This window comes from Microcaecilia unicolor, chromosome 1 (assembly GCF_901765095.1).
Source record: "Microcaecilia unicolor chromosome 1, aMicUni1.1, whole genome shotgun sequence".
In the NCBI taxonomy this organism is placed as follows: Eukaryota; Metazoa; Chordata; class Amphibia; order Gymnophiona; family Siphonopidae; genus Microcaecilia; species Microcaecilia unicolor.
The window spans coordinates 455,707,995-455,726,944 of NC_044031.1; the positions used below are offsets into that span (position 1 = coordinate 455,707,995).

The 18,950-nt window shown below is 46.3% G+C and overlaps 1 protein-coding gene across 2 annotated transcripts in view; it reads left to right on the forward strand.

Annotated features, from left to right (window-relative positions):
• The window catches only part of SMCHD1 (structural maintenance of chromosomes flexible hinge domain containing 1), a 735,404-nt gene that overhangs the window by 503,805 nt on the left and 212,649 nt on the right, over positions 1-18,950 (forward strand). For both annotated transcript variants that reach the window (XM_030213010.1, XM_030213015.1), the window contains exon 37: positions 9,828-9,980. In XM_030213010.1, coding sequence (XP_030068870.1) covers positions 9,828-9,980 — 153 coding nt within the window. The remainder of the gene's footprint in view (positions 1-9,827; positions 9,981-18,950) is intronic.

The following is an 18,950-nucleotide window of genomic DNA, read 5'->3' on the forward strand; positions in this document are numbered from 1 at the left end:
TCAGCCCAGTACTGACTTTGTTTCCCAGTTACTGGTGTTGCTACCTAACCTCCACTACACTTCTTTCGATCCATTCCTTCTAAACAGAATTCCTTTGTGTTTATCCCACAAATTTTTGAATTTTGTTACCATTTGCATCTCCACCACCTCCCGCAGGAGGGCATTCCAGTAATCTGCCTCCCTCTTGGTGAAAAAATACTTCCTGACATTATTCCTGAGTCGGCCCCCTTTCAACTTTAGTTCATGTCCTCTAGTTCTACTGCCTTCCTATATCTGGAAAATGGTTGTTTGCGGATTAATACCTTTCAGATATTTTAATGTCTATATCTTACCCCTGTTTCTCCTTTTCCTCCAGGGTATACTTGTTCAGGTCAGTAAGTCTCTCCTCATACATCTTGCTACGCAAACCCCATACTGTTTTCATTGCTTTTCTCTGAACCACTTCAAGTCTTTTTACATCCTTAGCAAGATACGGCCTCCAAAACTGAATACAGTACTCCCAAGTGGGACCTCACCAACAACTTGTAGAGGGGCATGAATACCTCCTTTCTTCTGCTAGTTATACCCCTCTCTATCCTTCTGGCCACGGCCACTGCCTTTTCGCATTGTTTCCTCACCTTGAGATCTTCAGACACCATCACCCCAAGATCCCTCTCCTGAGCCAAGCTTACCAATTTCTCCCCTCCTATCTGGTACATGTCTTTTGGATTTTTGAACCCCAAGTACATCACTCTGCACTTCTGGGCATTATGTTGTAACTGCCAGACCCTTGACCGTTCTTCCAACATTTGGAGATCTCTTCTAGCTTCTACTCCCTCCAGGGTATCCACTCTATTGGCTATCTTCATGTCATTCACAAAAAGGCAAAATTTTCCTTCTAACCCTTCAGTAAGGTCTCTCACAAATATATTAAATAGAATCGGCCCCAGTACCTGTTCTGTTGGCTTCTTATCCTTTCCACTTGGAGTTCAGACATCTTATTGTCCTACATTCATTCTGCAGTTCCTCAGTATCTCTCCTCTATCTTTTCTTATGAACTCTGTTCTTCAAGTAAGTCACTCTTATCTGTCTCCTTACCCTCCACTGGCAAACCAGACTGTGTTTCTTCCATCTTGCTCTTGCTTCCTTAGTACACCATGCTTTTTCTTTGGCCCTATTCAAATCCAGGCTACAAAACAACCTTTTTAAGGCTGCTTTTAAATTTTAACCCTTATTCTCCCGTTTAGTAGCCATGTTGTTTCAATCATTCCCGTAATAAATGAAACTCCCTAATCTGTTATTTCTCCCATTTGTCTAAAATAGATTGTAAACTCAGTTGAGCAGGTTTTCTCTTACAAATTTGTGTTTAGTGTTGTATATATCTAATTGGGCTATAGAAATAAATAGTAGTACAAGGTTCTGGAAGCCAAGTTCAGGTTTTCAGGTACAGAGTTGAAATCCAGAGCCTCCAGGATAGGATTTTCATAAATATCCCTGTTTCACATGCAGGATCTCAGAGGAAAGCAGTCTCAATATATGGATGAGAAAATGGCTTTATATTTGTTAGGAACTGGGTAACATTCAAAGGAAGGTCGGGGGGGGGGGGGGGGAGAAGCCTTTTCCAAAATGTGGGCTCCATCTTTTCCAGGGCAGAACCATGCTGTTAGCACTAACTTTTAAAAATTGGGGGGAAAGCAAATTTTAAACTAGATGATGGGAGAAAGCCGTTACTGAGGAGCACAGGATTCAAAATGAGGTATATTCAAATGATACTAATGAAACAGGGTAATTAGGGCACCCCAACAGAGAAGTTGCAAAAAAAAAAAATCTCCCAGCTGGCTTTAAATAGAATGGTGTTCCCCTGAAGACGCTACGGCGAAACATGCTCGCATGTAAGGCACCAACGATGGATGATAACCGGGAACTGGTTTAGTGAACTCCAAAAAATTTTTTTGATTTATAGCACTGCACAATTTAAAGTGACTGAGAGCATTTCTAGAGAGTGGGAACACTCTGTCAAATATTAAGATAAGTAGCTGTACAATTTTGGGAGTATATGCATAATATACAAAAGAACCAGATATAGAAGAGGGTAGATTTATTACACTCGAAGTAAAACATCATACAAGATAAGTAAGAGGTGGAGTGCAATGATGTACCATAAGGAAAGCATTGTATATGGCTGCTAGTCAGTCTAGAAATGTTTTGAATGCAAGAGAAAAAATACATTTAAAAAACGATTGGTGATTGGAGAAGTAGAGTTATTTAGAAAGATACACTGTATAAGTTATATAATAGAAGGGGTTACTAGTTTACATTTGGTAAATAATAAAAACCCTGAAGGGACATCTATACCCCTGAAGTGGTGACTATTTAAATAAAGAGAGACAGAGACTAAAAATTCCAGATTATCCCTGTTAATTGTTAATCAGTTGTAGATACAAACAAAAAACATACTTTGAAATGTCTTCAGGCATGTGCTAGAAGTCTGAAAATAAGATGAGAGAGAATGAATAGCATTGATTAAACTGGTGGAAGGAGGAAAACCAATGAGACAGTGTGATGGGTACACATTATATGGCAATTATAGAGTAGATTAAATTGGTAGGTGGGTGGTACTATTTGCTAAAAAGGACTTTGAGGATTGGAGGAGTTGCTTAGTGGTTAGAGCAGCAGGCTGAGAATGAGGTAAGCCCAGTTCAGATCCCACTGTGGCTCCCTTATGACTGAACAAGTCACTCAACCGTTCATTGCCTCAGAAACAAACTTACCCCCCTCTTCCCCCTCCCATTTTGCAAAGCCTCGTGGTAATGCCAATATAGGCCTTTCACTTTGAATAGACTGTGTCTGCGTTACCGCACCAGCAGCCACTAGCGCGGCTTTGTGAAAAGGGATTTTAGATTGTAAGCCCTTCAGATGAATACCTAATGTACCTGAATGTAACATACCTTCCTTTGCCTCAGCAGCAGATGAATCCAGGAACTGGTGGGTTATATCTACCTACCAGCAGGTGGAGATACAGAACACTGAAAGAAGGTAGTGACCCTGTACATCCAGCTCCTTCCCTCTTCAGTATATCTCTATCTCCAGCAGGTGCCTTACCTCATCTCACCCCATCTCCCAGCTATTCCACGGTGTGCTGTGCTGTGTGCCTGATAGCTTTCTTCACACACAAAAAAAAGGCTTCCTCGGCGGTTCCATTTCTGGGACATTCCAGGCAAGACCCAAACTCCTCCGGACTGGGTTTTTGGCATTGGAGTGCCTGACTGGGCTGCTCCTGGCAGTGACCATGGCAGCATGTCTCTCTAAGCAGGGGTGAGTGTGTCGCTGTGCACTACGGCATTTCCTGGGCTCCTGCTCTTCGTTTTCTATGGCAGCCGAAACTGTTAAAAGATGCTCCTGCTGCGGCAAGAGGCAGACCGCAGCGGTGGTATGCAGCGCAAACTGCTTAGAAATAAAGGGTCGGTGTCTGCTGACTTGGACCTTTCCCATGTTCCGGGGCTCGGTGGCGGAGCCGTCTTTGAAGTGCCGGTGGATGCAGAGCTATCGGCTCCTCAAGCAGGGGAGCTTGTGAGGCGGGCTACTTTTTTTCCTGAAGTCGTTTTGCCGGCGAGGGACACTCGGGGGACGGTCCCTACAAGAGATTTGGGGGCAGACAGGGAGACTTTTTTCCCCAGAGTTTATTTTACTGATGCACTGTGCCTTTTTAATGAAGAGAGCTCTCCCGGAGGTTCACAGTATGCCCATGCAGCCCCCTACTCCCGCGACCTTTAAGCGCAGAAGGGTTTCTTCTGTATCTGAAACTGGCTCCATAGCACCTCATTCCCCTCCCCAGTCCCTCTTTGGGGGCTCGGGGGAATCTTCTAGGCTTTGAGGGAGGAAGATCTGGAGAAAGGGCAGATGCTACAGGAAAAGCAGGACACATTTTTCATCGTGATGAACTCCCCTCGCTCATTTCTGATGTCTTAGAGGCTTTAAATATTGAGGATCCAGAGGTAACTGCAGCCTCTTCTGTTAACCTCAAAATGGCCAGTACTAGAAAGCCTACTCGGGCTTTCCCAGTTCACAAGGCCATACAAGAGGTTATCACAGCTCAGTGGTCAGATTCAAATGGGAGCCTGAAAATGGCTAGGACTATGGCTCACCTTTACCCAGTAGGTGAAACTCCCTGTGGAGGGAGGGATTGCATTGAAAAATAAGTAGGACAATCATTTGGAGGCTTCTCTGAAGTGCTCCTTTGAGGTCTTGGCCCTTGCGCTACAGGCCGCCGTATGCAGTTCAAATGCGGCCAGGGCGTGTCTCTCTTGGCTGCAACAAGCAGTTGAGCAGCCCTCGAAAGCTTCCGCCTCTCTGCCTGACTCCTTGTGTGGAGTCAGCGTTAGCCTTCTTGGCTGATGCCCTTTATGACTTAGTAAGGGTGTCTTCCAAGCAGATATCTTTGACAGTTACGGCTAGGCATTTGCTGTTGCTTTGGCATTGGTTGGCAGATATAGCCTCTAAGCAGCATCTGGCAAAATTGCCCTTTCGGGGGAATCTGTTGTTCAGAGAGGACTTTGGAGAAGATTGTTAAGGATCTGGGAGATTCCAAATCCCAGCGTCTTCCTGAAGATAAGTCCAAGTCTTCGGTCCGGAGCCCCGCCTCAAAGCCTCAGTTTTGGGAAACCAGCCGATACCGCCCCGGATGAGCCTCTGGTTCTTTTCAGTGTTCTCGCTTTCCACATCGGGCTTCATTTTGTACTGACAAACAGTCCGCGAGTTCCGGACAGAGACAAGGAGCCCAAGGTCCGCCACAATGATGGGGTGCCGGTCCACTCTTCTGTTCACAGCGTAGGCGGTCGATTGTCCCTTTTCCTTGAGGAGTGGTCCAAAGTTACTTCAGACCAATGGGTTCTAGATTTGATCAGACAGCTACAAATTGGAATTTGTGGCACCCACAGGAGACGCCTTTTTGGAATCTTGTTGCGCCACCGTGGTCAAGAGGGCGACGGTAAGTGACACGTTGCGGTCGCTACTGGACAGGGCTGTAGTTCCCATTCTGCAATCTGAGCTTCATTCAGGTCGGTACTCGATCTATTTCGTAGTTCTTCGAAAGATAGGGACTTTCAGACCGGTGCTCGACTTGCGCAAGGTAAACGAATCCCTGAAAGTATGCCATTTCTGCATGGAAACGTTGCATTCCGTCATAATGGCAGTTCAGTTGGAGGAGTTCCTCACGTCGCTGGATCTCAAAGAGGCATATTTGCATATTCCAATTTGGCCTCCTCATCAGAGATTTTTTCACTTTGTGATTCTGGACTGGCATTTTCAGTACTGCACCTTACCATTTGGCCTGGCCACGATGCCTCGCACTTTCTCCAAAGTAATGGTGGTGGTAGCCGCATTTCTGCGGAGAGAAGGAATCAGAATCCATCCTTACCTAGACAATTGGCTCATCTGGGCGGACTCGGAACGGAAAAGTTGGCTGGCGACTGCCCAGGTAATAAGTCCTGCAATCTGTTGGATGGGTCGTCAATTTTCACAAGTGTCATCTGACCCCCTCATAGTTCTCGAATATTTGGGAGTGTGCTTCGACACAGCCTTAGGCTGTGTCTGCCTTCCCAACAGCAGGCACCTCAAGCTCCAGAGTCAGGTGCGCCTGTTGTTGTGGTTACCTGGGCCCAGGACTTGGGATTATGTTCAGGTGCTCGGGTTGATGGCGGCTACTGTGGAAGTTGTGCCATGGGCGCAGGCGCACATGAGGCGCTGAATCACTGGTCTCCAATGTCGATGGAGTACCAGCGGCGTGTGCCTTGGATTCCTGCTGCGAGATGCAGCAGGAACTGGTGGCTCTCTAATGACAACCAATGGCGGGGGATGCCGCTAGCTCCTCCTCAATGGCTGTTTGTGATCATGGATGCCAGCCTGTTGCGCTGGGGAGATCATTGCCTCAACCATTATGCTCAGGGTCAGTGGATGGCTTTGGAGGCGGGGTGGTCCATCCATCGACTGAAACTGAGGGCCGTTCTCCAGGCCTTCCTGGCATTCTGGACAACCCTGTAGGGACGGGCAGTCCAAGCTCTCCGACAATACGACAGCAGTGGCCTACATCAACCTCCAGGATGGTGAGAGAGATAAGAAGAGAACCAGGAGAGGACAGAGCCCTGGGACCCAAAAGAGGACAGTGTGGCAAGAAGTAAATTGTGATTGACAGTGTCAAAAGCGGCAGATAGGTCGAGGAGGATGAGGATGGAGTAGTGACCTTTGGATTTGGCAAGGAACAGGTCATTACAGACTTTAGATAGTGCCGTTTCTGTCGAGTGTAGAGGGCGAAAGCCGGATTGAAGCAGATCAAGGATGGCATGAGAGGAGAGAAAGTCAAGGCAACGGCTGTGAACGGCACGTTCAAGTATCTTGGAGAGGAAGGGTAGGAGGGAAATGGGGCATAGTTGGAGGGACAGGTAGGGTCTAGATGGTTTTTTGAGGAGTGGTGTGACTACTGCATGCTTGAAGGTGTCAGGGACAGTTGCAGTGGAGAGAGAGAGGTTGAAGATATGACAGATGGTGGGGGGTGACAGTAGGAGAGATGGTGTTAAGTAAGTTGGTGGGGATGGGATCAGAGGAACAGGTGGTGCATTTCGAGGAGGAAAGAAGGTGGGCAGTTTCCTCTTCGGTGATATCAGGAAAAGAAGAGAAGGAGGCCTGGGTTGGTTGGTTGAGGGAGTGGGTTAAAGGGTGGAGAGGAGGAGGTGGCTTGGTGGTGAATTTGAGGTTGATCTTCTGCACCTTGTCGCGGAAGTAGTCAGCCAGCGATTGAGGAGAGAGTGAGGGGGGGGGTGGGAGCAGAGGGGACTTTGAGAAGGGAGTTAAGGGTGGCGAAGAGACGACGAGGGTTAGAGCTGAGAGAATTAGTCAATTGGGTGTAATAGTCCTGTTTGGCAAGGAATCGGGAGGACTGGAAGGAGGATAGCATGAATTTATAATGAATGAAATCGGTATGGGTGAGAGATTTCCTCCAGAGGCGTTCATCCGATCGGGCGCAGGAGCGAAGGTATCGGATGCAAGGGGTCAGCCAGGGCTGGGGATTAGTATGCCTTGTGGGACGAGAGATGGATGGTGCAAGGGTGTCCAGAGCAGAGGAGAGAGTGGCATTGTAAGCGGAGACGACCTCGTCAACAGACTCGGAGGACATGATGGAAGGGAGGAGATTAGAGATACTAGAGGATAGGGTGGTGGGGGGGGGGGGGGGGTCGACAGCCTGGAGATTCCTGGAAGTAGTGGTTAGTGTTGGGCGGGACTGAGGGGGAGGGTGATGAAGTGCGAAGGTGATCAGGTGATGGTCTGAGAGAGGAAGAGCTGAGGCGCAGAAATTGGAGGGTGAGCAGGTAGAGGAAAGGACGAGGTCAAGACAAAGGCCAGTTTGGTGAGTAGGGGTGGTGGAGCTCAGTTGGAGGTTTGTAGCGCTCTAGAAATGTTAAATAGTAGTAGTAGTAGGAGGAGGTTGAAGGAGGAGATCAGAGTGAGGAACTGAGAAGCATAAGAGTCGGATGGGTCATCAGCGTGTATGTTAAAGTCTCCAAGAATGAGGGACGGGGATGAGGGTTCCAGATAGTTTGACTTAGGATTAAAGTAGAACCTGTATTGCATTGAATGAAGGTCATAATGATGTGATTCACAAGTGAGAAAAGGTGAAGTATGACATGGAGGAACAAGAATTAGGATTGACCAACTAAGTGTAATGAAGATACTTGTCCCTTGATTGCTCCATATAAAGGGAGTTTACCTAGGGGTGGGAGGGTGGGACTAGGACACAGGTAACCTCAGTTACCAATCAAACCAAGTCTGAAAATGCCCAGCATAGCTCACAAGGTAAACTTAAGTTCTGTTTTTTTTTTCTTTTACCAAAACAGATCTATACAAACTGCCCCTCCTCCAGAGCTATGAGTCACCAGATGCTATGTAACCAAATTGATTGAATTAAGTCTCTAGCAATGTAGATTCAACACACAATTCTAAAGAATGCAACTTTAAAACAGACACCAGAGTCTTCATCAGGTATTGTGAGAGCTTTCTCCAGTTCTAGGTAGGGTGGAACTCCAGACTGGAAGGTGTCAAGGTTTAGGATTACCTATAGTTTCTTTGGATATTGGCCAGTTGATTCGACGCATACCAACTGTCTCTTTTAGCACAGAGCTTCGTGACTGTCAGTTTCAGTGTGTTGCATCAAGCTTATTTTACCAAGAGCAAGTATATAACGCAGGAGGTGTGGATACTCCTATCTATCAGAAGTGTCATCAGGGTGTTATTTATTTTTTCCATTCTTTTTGGAGCTATGTGAAAGTAGTCTTTTCTGGACGGCTATGTCAGGACATTTTGAGGCACTGTTTGGTCATCCTAGCCTGGTATCACCAGCGGGCTTGCTCCTGGATAAATATGAAGCTTTTCGTAACCATAATTGATTTTCTTGTCTCTTGCTCCGCAAGGCAAGAATGTTGGGTAAACCTATTATTTTGGGATTGTGGATCAATGATGAAGCTCCATCCTTTTGGCATTGAAGGAGGAGTTTTCATGCCTTGATGTTTCTTGAGCAGAGACATGCTCGATAGTCTTTTAAACAGAAAAAGCTATTTTTAGCTACTTAGAATGTCTGCCTCCGGTCTTTGTCACAGAGAGCCTGTAGTTTAATTCGTTATTTGTTTTACTATTTCTCATTGCTCCCTCATTTTCTCTTATTTACAGGTATTTTTTTGGGATGTAGGGCTGACATGACACACATGGTTTTCTTGGCCATCAAAGCCTGAATTTTTTTTTGGGGGTGGGGGTGGGGGGTAAGTAGGTACTTTATGCTTTTCACATCACTCTTTTTTGTTGGTTATCTGTTTTGTTTTTTTAAGCTGTTTCCTCAGCTTATTCTCATGCTGTGTGGGATTTAGAATGGGGTTCTGGGTTGTTTTCTTGTTTACTGAGTAGTCTAAGATCGCCAAATATTGTTGTTTTCTTTCATCATGTTGAGGATGGGAGGTGGGTTTGGGTCTGATATGCATTCTTATTGAACTTCTGTGTTATAATTTGTTGGAATGTCTTTTATCATTGGCTTAGTATGCATTGTTTCAACATTCCTAGTTTTCATAAAATTGGTGATATTCTGTCAGTGAGTGTACTGTCCCTGTAGAATGATATTATTATCTTTGTATGGCTATTCACGTTTTTGTATTGTTGCTATCTTTTGTTCTTGTTATCACCAATAAAAAATTGTTTACAATAAAATAATAGGAACAAGAGGAACAGGCCATGGATGGAATCAAACAACATGTGGCAACAGAAGCATGCTGAAGTGATAAGTTCTTGGATGCTTTAATAATGTGAATGGTGTGATTTTTTTTTTTTTGTTAAACTGAAAAATACATTTAAAAAAAACTTTAAATAAAATATTGTTAAAGATTGAGAGAGTTTTTAAAAGACCAGCATAATGAAGTCTCAATGCTGTAAATAGTGTTTATGAATTTGCGTGAGAGAGTCCAGGGAGTAGGGTACATAGGCGCTTCCAAAAGACCAAGGTAGACGTAAGTTCAAAGGGTGATCTTTATTGGAACAACTGAATAGACTTGACACAGCTGCTGTGTTTCGGCATGAAAATGCCTACCTGAGGAGTCTCGTGGTGATGGTGGTACAAAGGTAGATGACGGTTCCAAACAATATGCAACTTTGAATGAACAAAGTAGATCCGGAGTCTGTAAGCACACTAGTAATTTCTATCAACAAAATGCCAAAAGAAAAGGCAATGGCACTCGCATTTGTTTCATAGCGTTCACATAAGATATAGGTTATCCAGCAACATGGAATAATTAAAAAAATTTTTTTTTTAATTTAAGGACAAATACCACAATAATGCTGGGACAAATTTGGATGGCAAGCTAATAGCAAGAATTAAAAGCTGCATCGAAGAAAATACAGAGATTCCACTATTTCAGGGAAATCTTACTACAATAGAGTTTCCTGTCAACCAAGGATCTGCTGAAATTTCTGTAAGTCTTTATTTATTTATTTATTCAGAACATTTATACCCCGCTTAATACCACTTAAAGCAGCCTCAAAGGGGCTTGCAGTGAACTGAGGGAACAATTATTGTTTACATTAAGCATATAACCACATACAAAGAAATTATGGTTTTGCTCCTGTAATAGCTGTCCTTCATGGACAAGTAAGATAACCTATCATGTCAAGTGGCTAACATAATTGTTTAACACCATATTCCATAGCGTCCCACAGATCAATCCAGAGACTTGTGGGTTGTGTCCCTCTACCAGCAGGTGGAGAGCCTCCGAGGTTTGCTATATGTAGACCTATGCAGCCAAGTAAACCTCAGTATTCTCTCTATCTAGCAGGTGGACGGACATCTCTGTGCAGCTCTGTTTTGATCTGGCTACTGGTGTCTTTTGGGCCTAGTTTAGCAGAGTCAGGGGTTGAGTGGCTGTTTGTAGCTTCTGGTGTACACCTGGTGGTGCCAGGTCCCTCCCAGTCTCCCCCTACCTTTCCTCCATCGCCCGGGGCTGTGGGCCTGATCGGGTGTTGCCTTTCTCTCCTGAGAGGTAAGCGTCTCTTTCAGAGACTTTGTTTTTGTTTAATCATACGAAGGAGCTAGACGGGCTGCCAAGTCTGTTTGTGGAGCATGTCAGTGCCTTCTGAGGCGGTTAAGCGCTGCTCCCGGTGTGGGGGCCGGAGAACAGCATCGGGGGAGTGTGAGTCATGCCGCCGTCAACCCACAGCGGGTGTTCAGCGCGACGGGGGTTCCCCTCAAGCGTCTAGTGAGTCGGAAACGCAGGGGATAGTTTCGGCTGTTTCCTTGGGGCAGTTAGGTCGGCGGGCGCCATTTTTTCCTCTCAGGCGCAACCAGCTCCGCACGTGGCAGTTGACAGACAGGAGGCACAGTGCGCTTCTGTGGCACAGGCTCCAATGGAGGAAAGCAATTTAGAGGGAGCAGGGGAGTCCCTTTCAGTTCCTTTTTCCCGGATTTTGTTTTATTAATGCACAATGCCTTTCTTCTGAAGAAGTCAGGAGCTTCTCTTCAGGCAGCCCCGTCTCTTCCTTAGCAAACTTCGGTTGCTGCAGCTTCTCAGTCTTTCCTGCCAAAACGTCCCCGGGTAGAGATTTTGGATCTCAAGGAGCTATCTGACACAGATGGCCCGGGTTTGTCTCCGGACTCTCCCTCAGAATCATTGGGTTTGGCAGATGAGGTCACCCTGTCTTCTGAGGAGGGGGATGACCCGACAGCTGCCCGTCTTTTTCGCAGGGAAGAGCTTCCCTCCCTGATTATTAGGGCTTTTGAGGTTTTGGCCATTTCACCCCCTGAATCGTCAGGGGGAACAGGTCCGGTGCCCTCTATTATGTATGGCACCAAATGCCCACCTCGTTCCTTTCATGTGCTTGAGGCCATGAAAATCCTTATTTCGGCGCAGTGGGATACGCAGGACAGTGCACTTAAGGTTGCTAGAACTATGTTGCGTCTTTACACGCTGCCTGCTGCTGACTTAGACTTGCTGAAGGTCCCTATGGTGGATTCATTAATCACAGCGGTCACTAAGAAAGCCACTCTCCCTGTGGATGGTGGCACGGTGCTCAAGGACCCTCAGGATCGTAAGTTTGGAGACTTGCTTGAAGCTGCCCTTTGAAGTAGCGGCCTTTTCCCTGCAAGCTTCAGTTTGTGACTCCTATGTGGTGCGGGCATGCTTATCGTGGGTACAGAAAGCCTCCTCTCCGGAGGACCTTGTGGCTGTTTTGCCTGCCTTAGAGTTCGGTTTAGCCTTCCTTGCGGATCTTCTTTATGATCTTTTGAGGGCTTCAGTGAAGGAGGTTTCCCTGACGGTCACCGTGCGTCGCTGGCTGTGGTTGTGACATCGTTCCGCAGACGTGGCCTCTAAGTCACAGCTGGCAAGGCTTCCTTTTAGGGGAAAGCTTTTGTTTGGGACAGACCTAGAACAGATTGTGAAGGACCTTGGTGACTCTAAGGGCCAGGTCCAAATTTGTGCGACCGGCGGGACCTAGACCTAAGTTTAGGGATACATGTCGTTACCGTCCAGGTTGCGGGGCCTCTTTTTAGAGAGCAAGGTCTTCTCAGAGACCTCAGCCCTTTCGAGGTGATAGGCGGACAGAAACCAGCCCGCAGCCAGGTCCACCCAATGATGGGGCCCTGGTCCATATCTAGCTGGTTATTGGGGGCAGACTGTCCCTATTCCTGATGGAGTGGACCAGGGTAACATCCGACGGATGGGTCTTGGAGGTTATCAGAGACGGCTACAAGTTGGAATTTGCTCGTCCGGTAATAGACTCGTTTCTGGAATCTCCTTGCAAATCTCCCGCCAAGGTGCGGGCAGTTCGTCACACCCTTCTCAACTTACAACGACTGGGAGCCGTCTAGCCTGTACCCCCAGCAGAAAGAGAGTGCGTTTGATACTCCATTTATTTTGTGGTGCCAAAAGAGGGCGGTTCTTTGCGACCCGTCCTAGATCTCAGAGACCTCAGCCCTTTCGAGGTGATAGGCGGACAGAAACCAGCCCGCAGCCAGGTCCACCCAATGATGGGGCCCTGGTCCATATCTAGCTGGTTATTGGGGGCAGACTGTCCCTATTCCTGATGGAGTGGACCAGGGTAACACCCGACGGATGGGTCTTGGAGATTATCAGAGACGGCTACAAGTTGGAATTTGCTCGTCCGGTAATAGACTCGTTTCTGGAATCTCCTTGCAAATCTCCCGCCAAGGTGCGGGCAGTTCGTCACACCCTTCTCAACTTACAACGACTGGGAGCCATCTAGCCTGTACCCCCAGCAGAAAGAGGGTGCGTTTGATACTCCATTTATTTTGTGGTGCCAAAAGAGGGCGGTTCTTTGCGACCCGTCCTAGATCTCAAGTGTGTCAACAGGTCCTTACGGGTTCGGCATTTCTGCATGGAAACCCTCCGCTCGGTGATTGCAGCGGTACAGCCAGGGGAGTTTTTGATGTCTCTCGATCTCAAAGAGGTCTATTTAAACATTCCAGTTTGGCCTCCCCATAGGCGTTTTCTTCGCTTTTCAGTGCTTGGTTGTCATTTTCAATTCAAAGTGATGCCCTTCGGCCTAACCACAACACCTCAGACTTTTTCCAAGCTCCTTGTCGTAGTGGTGGCCTATCTCAGAAAGGAAGGGATTCAAGTCCATCCTTATCTAGATGACTGGCTTGTGCAGGCGTCTTCTTTCGAGGCGAGTCGACGGGCAACCGACAGAGTGGTCGGGTTGCTTCAATCGCTTGGTTGGGTGATTAACTTCCCAAAGTACAGCCTTACTCCCTCCCAGATGCTGGAATACTTGGGAGTGTGCTTCGATACCCGAACAAGGATAGTTTCTCTTCCTTCAGCTTGAGCACAGCGGTTGCAGGGTCAGTTGCGAGCTCTGTTCCAAACACGCAGGCATGGGACTACGTACAAGTTCTGTGTTCCATGGCCTCCACCTTGGACGTCGTAAAGTGGGCCCGAGCTCACATGCACCCCCTGCAGTGGCACCTTCTGAGCTGTTGGTCTCCTCTCTCGGAGGATTACGAGGTTCGGGTGTCATGTCGAACCCGTCTGCACACAATCATGCACTGGTGGTTCATTCAAAAGAATCTGGTGTCAGGCATTCCTCTGCAAACCCCGGAATGGAAGATTGCGAGCACGGATGCGTCGCTGTCTGGTTGGGGGGCTTATTGCCTCCAAAAGACGGCCCAGGGCATTTGGACCTCGACAGAGGCGTCTTGGTCCATCAACCGCTTGGAGTTGCGGGCGATTCGTCTGGCCCTTCGGGAGTTTGTCTCTTCTCCATGGTTGCCCAGTTCGAGTTCTTTCAGACAATGCGACGGCGGTCACCTATGTGAACCATCAGGGGGGCACCACTAGCGCGCGAGGTGGCCCAGATCTGCCGTTGGGCAGAGAGTCATCTCTCTCTCGACGGCGGCTCATATAGTTGGGTCACAGAATGTGGAAGCGGACTTCCTCAGTCGCCACCAGTTGGAACCGGGGGCGTGGACACTATCCCCTCTGGCCCTTGATCAGTTAGCTGCCCGTTGGGGGATGCTGGTGATGGACTTAATGGCCACCACATTCAATGCGAAAGTTCCCCATTTCTTCAGCAGGGGAAGAGAGCTGGGCTCGGAAGGCATCGATGCTCTTCTACGACCTTGGCCTAGGGGCCTGTTCTATGCCTTTCCCCCATGGCCTATTGTGGGCAGGTTACTGACTCGCACTGCCAATCATCCCAGTCGAGTGATCCTGGTGGCCCTGGATTGGCCCAGACATCCCTGGTATGGGGATATGGTCAGGCTCCTGTTCGATCGTCCTCTCTGGCTCCAGGCGTAGGATGGTCTCTTGCTGCAGGGACCAGTCATGATGGAGGATCCCTCCTCCTTTGGTCTTATGGCCTGGCCCTTGAAAGGGCGAAGTCGAAAAGTTTAAAAAAGGTTTGGACAGGTTCCTGGCGGAAAAGTCCATAGTCTGTTATTGAGATAGACATAGGGAAGTCACTGCTTGCCCCGGGATTGGTATCACGGAATGTTGTTACTAATTGGGTTTCTGCCAGGTACTTGTGACCTGGATTGGCTACTGGTGGAAACAGGATAAGTACATAAGTATTGCAATACTGGGACAGACAAAAGGTTCATCAAGCCCAGCATCCTGTTTCCAGCAGTGGCCATTCCAGGTCACAAATAACTGGCAAGATCCCAAAAAAGTACAAAACATTTTATGCTGCTTATCCCAGAAATAGTGGATTTTCCTCAAGTCCAATTTAATAATGGTCTATGGACTCCTTGAGGAAGTCGTCCAACCCTTTTTTTAAACTCCACTAAGCTAACCACCTTTACCACATTCTCTGGCATTGAACTCCAGAGTTTGATTGCACGTTAAGTAAAGAAACATTTTCTCCTATTCGTTTTAAATTTACTACTTTGTAGCTTCATCGCACGCCCCCTAGTCCTAGTATTTTTGTAAAGCATAAACAGACACTTCACGTCTACCCGTTCCACTTCACTCATTATTTTATAGACCTTTATCATATCTCCCCTCAGCCGTCTTTTCTCCAAGTTGAAGAGCCCTTGCCGCTTTAGCCTTTCCTCATGGGGAAGTTGTTCCATCCACTTGATCATTTTCGTCGCCCTTCTCTGCACCTTTTCTAATTCCACTGTATCTTTCTTTGAGATTCAGCGACCAGAATTGAACACAATATTCGAGGTTCGGTTGCACAATTGAGCGATACAAGGGCATTATAACGTCCTCACTTTTGTTTTCCATTCCTTTCCTAATAATACCTAACATTCTATTTGCTTTCTTAGCCGCAGCAGCACACTGAGCAGAAGGTTTCAACGTATTAACGACGACACCTAGATCTCTTTCTTGGTGGGTGATGCCTAACATGGAACCTTGTAGGATGTAGCTATAACTCGTGTTCCTCTTTTCCACATGTATCACTTTGCACTTGCTCACATTAAATATCATCTGCTGAGGGGAGACATGATAGAGGTATATAAAATAATGAATGGAGTGGAACAGGTGAATGTGAAGCGTCTGTTCACGCTTTCCAAAAATACTAGGACTAGGGGGCATGCGATGAAACTACAGTGTAGTAAATTTAAAACAAATCAGAGAAAAGTTTTCTTCACCGAACGCATAATTAAACTCTGGCATTCGTTGCCGGAGAACGTGGTGAAGGCAGTTAGCTTGACAGAGTTTAAAAAGGGGTTAGACGGTTTCCTAAAGCACAAGTCCATAAACCGCTACTAAATGGACTTGGGAAAAATCCACAATTCCAGGAATAACATGTATAGAATGTTTGTACGTTTGGGAAGCTTGTAAAGTGCCCTTGGCCTGGATTGGCCGCTGTCGTGGACAGGATGCTGGGCTCGATGGACCCTTGGTCTTTTCCCAGTGTGGCATTACTTATGTACTTATGTATTTAGACGCCCAGTCTCCCAGTCATGTATGGACCTCTTGTAATTTTTCACAATCCTCCCGTGATTTAACGACTATGAATAACTTTGTGTCGTCAGCAAATTTAATTACCTCACTAGTTACTCCCATCTCTAGGTCATTATAAATATGTTAAAAAGCAGCGGTCCCAGCACAGACCCCTGGGGAACTCCACTAACTACCCTTCTCTGTTGAGAATACTGACCATTTAACCCTACTCTCTGTTTTCTATCTTGTAACCAGTTTTTAATCCACAATAGGACAGTACCTCCTATCCCATGACTGTCCACTTTCCTCTGGAGTCTTTCATGAGGTACTTTGTCAAACTCCTTCTGAAAATCCAGATACGTGATATCAACCGGCTCACCTTTATCCACATGATTGTTCACCCCTTCAAAGAAATGTAATAGATTGGTGAGGCAAGATTTCCCTTCACTAAATCCATGTTTTTGAATATGCTCTGTAATTTTATTCTTTATAGTCTCTACCATTTTGCCCAGCACCGACGTCAGAATCACCAGTCTGCAATTTCCCGGATCTCCTCTGGAATCTTTTTTTAAAATCAGCATTACATTGGCCACCCTCCAATCTTCCGGTACCACACTCGATTTTAAGGATAAATTACATATTACTAACAGTAGTTCCGCAAGTTCATTTTTTAGTTCTATCAGTACTCTGGGATGAATACCATCTGGTCCAGAAGATTTGCTACTCTTCAATTTGTTGAACTACCCCATTACATCCTCCAGGTTTATAGAGATTTCATTCAGTTTCTCCAGCTCGTCAGCTTTGAATACTGGCACTGGTATCTCTCCCAAATCTTCCTTGGTGAAGACCGAAGCAAAGAATTCATTTAATCTCTCCGCTATGGATTTGTCTTCCCTGATCGCCCCTTTTACCCCTTGGTCATCTTGCAGTCCAACCGATTCTTTTGCCGGCTTTCTGCTTTTAAATATATCTAAAAATAATTTTTTACTGTGCGTGTTTGCCTCCAACGCAATCTTTTTTTCAAAGTCCCTCTTTGCCTTCCTTATCAGCACTTTGCATTTGACTTGACATTCCTTATGCTGTCTCTTATTATTTTCATTTGGTTCCTTCTTCCATTTTCTGAACGATTTTCTTTTAGCTCTAATAGCTTCCTTCACCTCACTTTTTAACCATGCCAGCTGTCGTTTGGTTTTCCGTCCTCATTTTTTAATACATGGAATATATTTGGCCTGGGCTTCCAGGATGGTGTTTTTCAACAGCATCCATGCCTAATGTAAATTTTTGACCCTCACAGCTGCTTCTCTAAGGTTCTTCTCATTTTATCATAGTCTCCTTTTTTAAAGTTAAATGCTCATGTATTGGATTTCCTGTGTATACTTAATTCAAAGCTAATATCAAATCTGATCATATTATGATCACTGTTCTCAAGTGGCCCCAGCACCATTACCTCCCACACCAAATCATGCGCTCCACTAAGGACTATTTCTAGAATTTTTCCTTCTCTCATCGGCTCCTGTACCAGGTGCTTCATAAAGCAGTCCTTGATTTCATGAAGGAATTTTACCTACCTAGCATGCCCTGATGTTACATTTACCCAGTCAATATCGGGGTAATTGAATTCACCCATTATTATTGTGTTGCCCAGTTTGTTTGCGTCCCTAATTTCCTTTAGTATTTCTACATCTGTCTGTTCATCTTGGCCAGGTAGACGGTAGTACATTCCTTTCACTATCCTTTTCCCCTTTTCACATGGTATTTTCAATCTATTTGATTCAAGGCTCTCCTTAACATTGAATGCTACCCCTCCACCAATTCGATCCACCCTATCACTACGATATAATTTGTACCCTTGTATGACAGTGTCCCACTGGTTATCCTCATTCTACCAGGTCTCAGAGATGCCTGTTATATCTAATTTTTCATTTAGTGCAATATATTCTAACTCTCCTATCTTATTTCTTAGGCTTCTGGCATTCACATATAGACACTTCAAACTGTTTGTTGTTACTATTTACATCATGCTCAGTACTTAACATTATTAATTTGTAATCTTATGTCTGATTTTTATTTAAGGACACCTGATCTACTATGGTCTCTTTTGCAACCTCACTATCCATGCTCAGTACTTAACAGTATTAATTTGTAATCTTATGTCTGATTTTTATTTAAGGGCACCTGATCTACTATGGTCTCTTTTGCAACCTCACTATCAGGATACCCTATCTTCCCTGTTTTGGGGGTATCTTTGAAAGATACCTTATCCTGAACCATACGCTTTTGAGCGACTGTCGGCCTTCCCCCAGTTTCTAGTTTAAAAGGTGCTGTATCTCCTTTTTAAATGCTGATGCCAGCAGCCTGGTCCCACCCTGGTTAAGGTGGAGCCCATCCTTTCGAAATAGGCTCCCGTTTCCCCAGAATGTTGTCCAGTTTCTAACAAATCTAAAACCCTCCTCTCTGCACCATCGTCTCATCCACGCATTGAGACTCGGGAGCTCTGCCTGTCTCTTGGGACCTGTGCATGGAACGGGTAGCACTTCAGAAAATTTTACCCCAGAGCTTCTGGATTTGTGCCGAAATTTAGCTTCTAGAACCTCTCTCCCACATTTTCCTATGTCATTCGTACCCACATGTACCAAGACAGCCGGCTCCTCCCCAGCACTATCTAAAATCCTATCTAGATGGAGGAAGTGACGTCACCAATAGCTGAGCTCCGTACAACCCACGGGGATCAGACGATAAAAAGCCTGATCAGCAAAGCGAAATCGCTACCAATAGAGAGCGGAGGTGTGCGCAGCAAAGTGGGAGTAAAAATCGGATGCAGGCGGAGAGAATAGATTTCTCCCATTTTGCTTACTCATCGGTGCCGCGAGGAGAAAACAAAATGGCTTCCGTGCTGCATAATTGCCAAGAACGAACACAGGCGGCGAGCCCCACAGAGCGAGCACTCCCCACGGAGACAAGCACCGGCATTGACCGGGGGGGGGGGGGGAGACCCGAGGAGGAGATGGGGCCAGAGTGGCAGGAGTGGCTGCAAGAAAT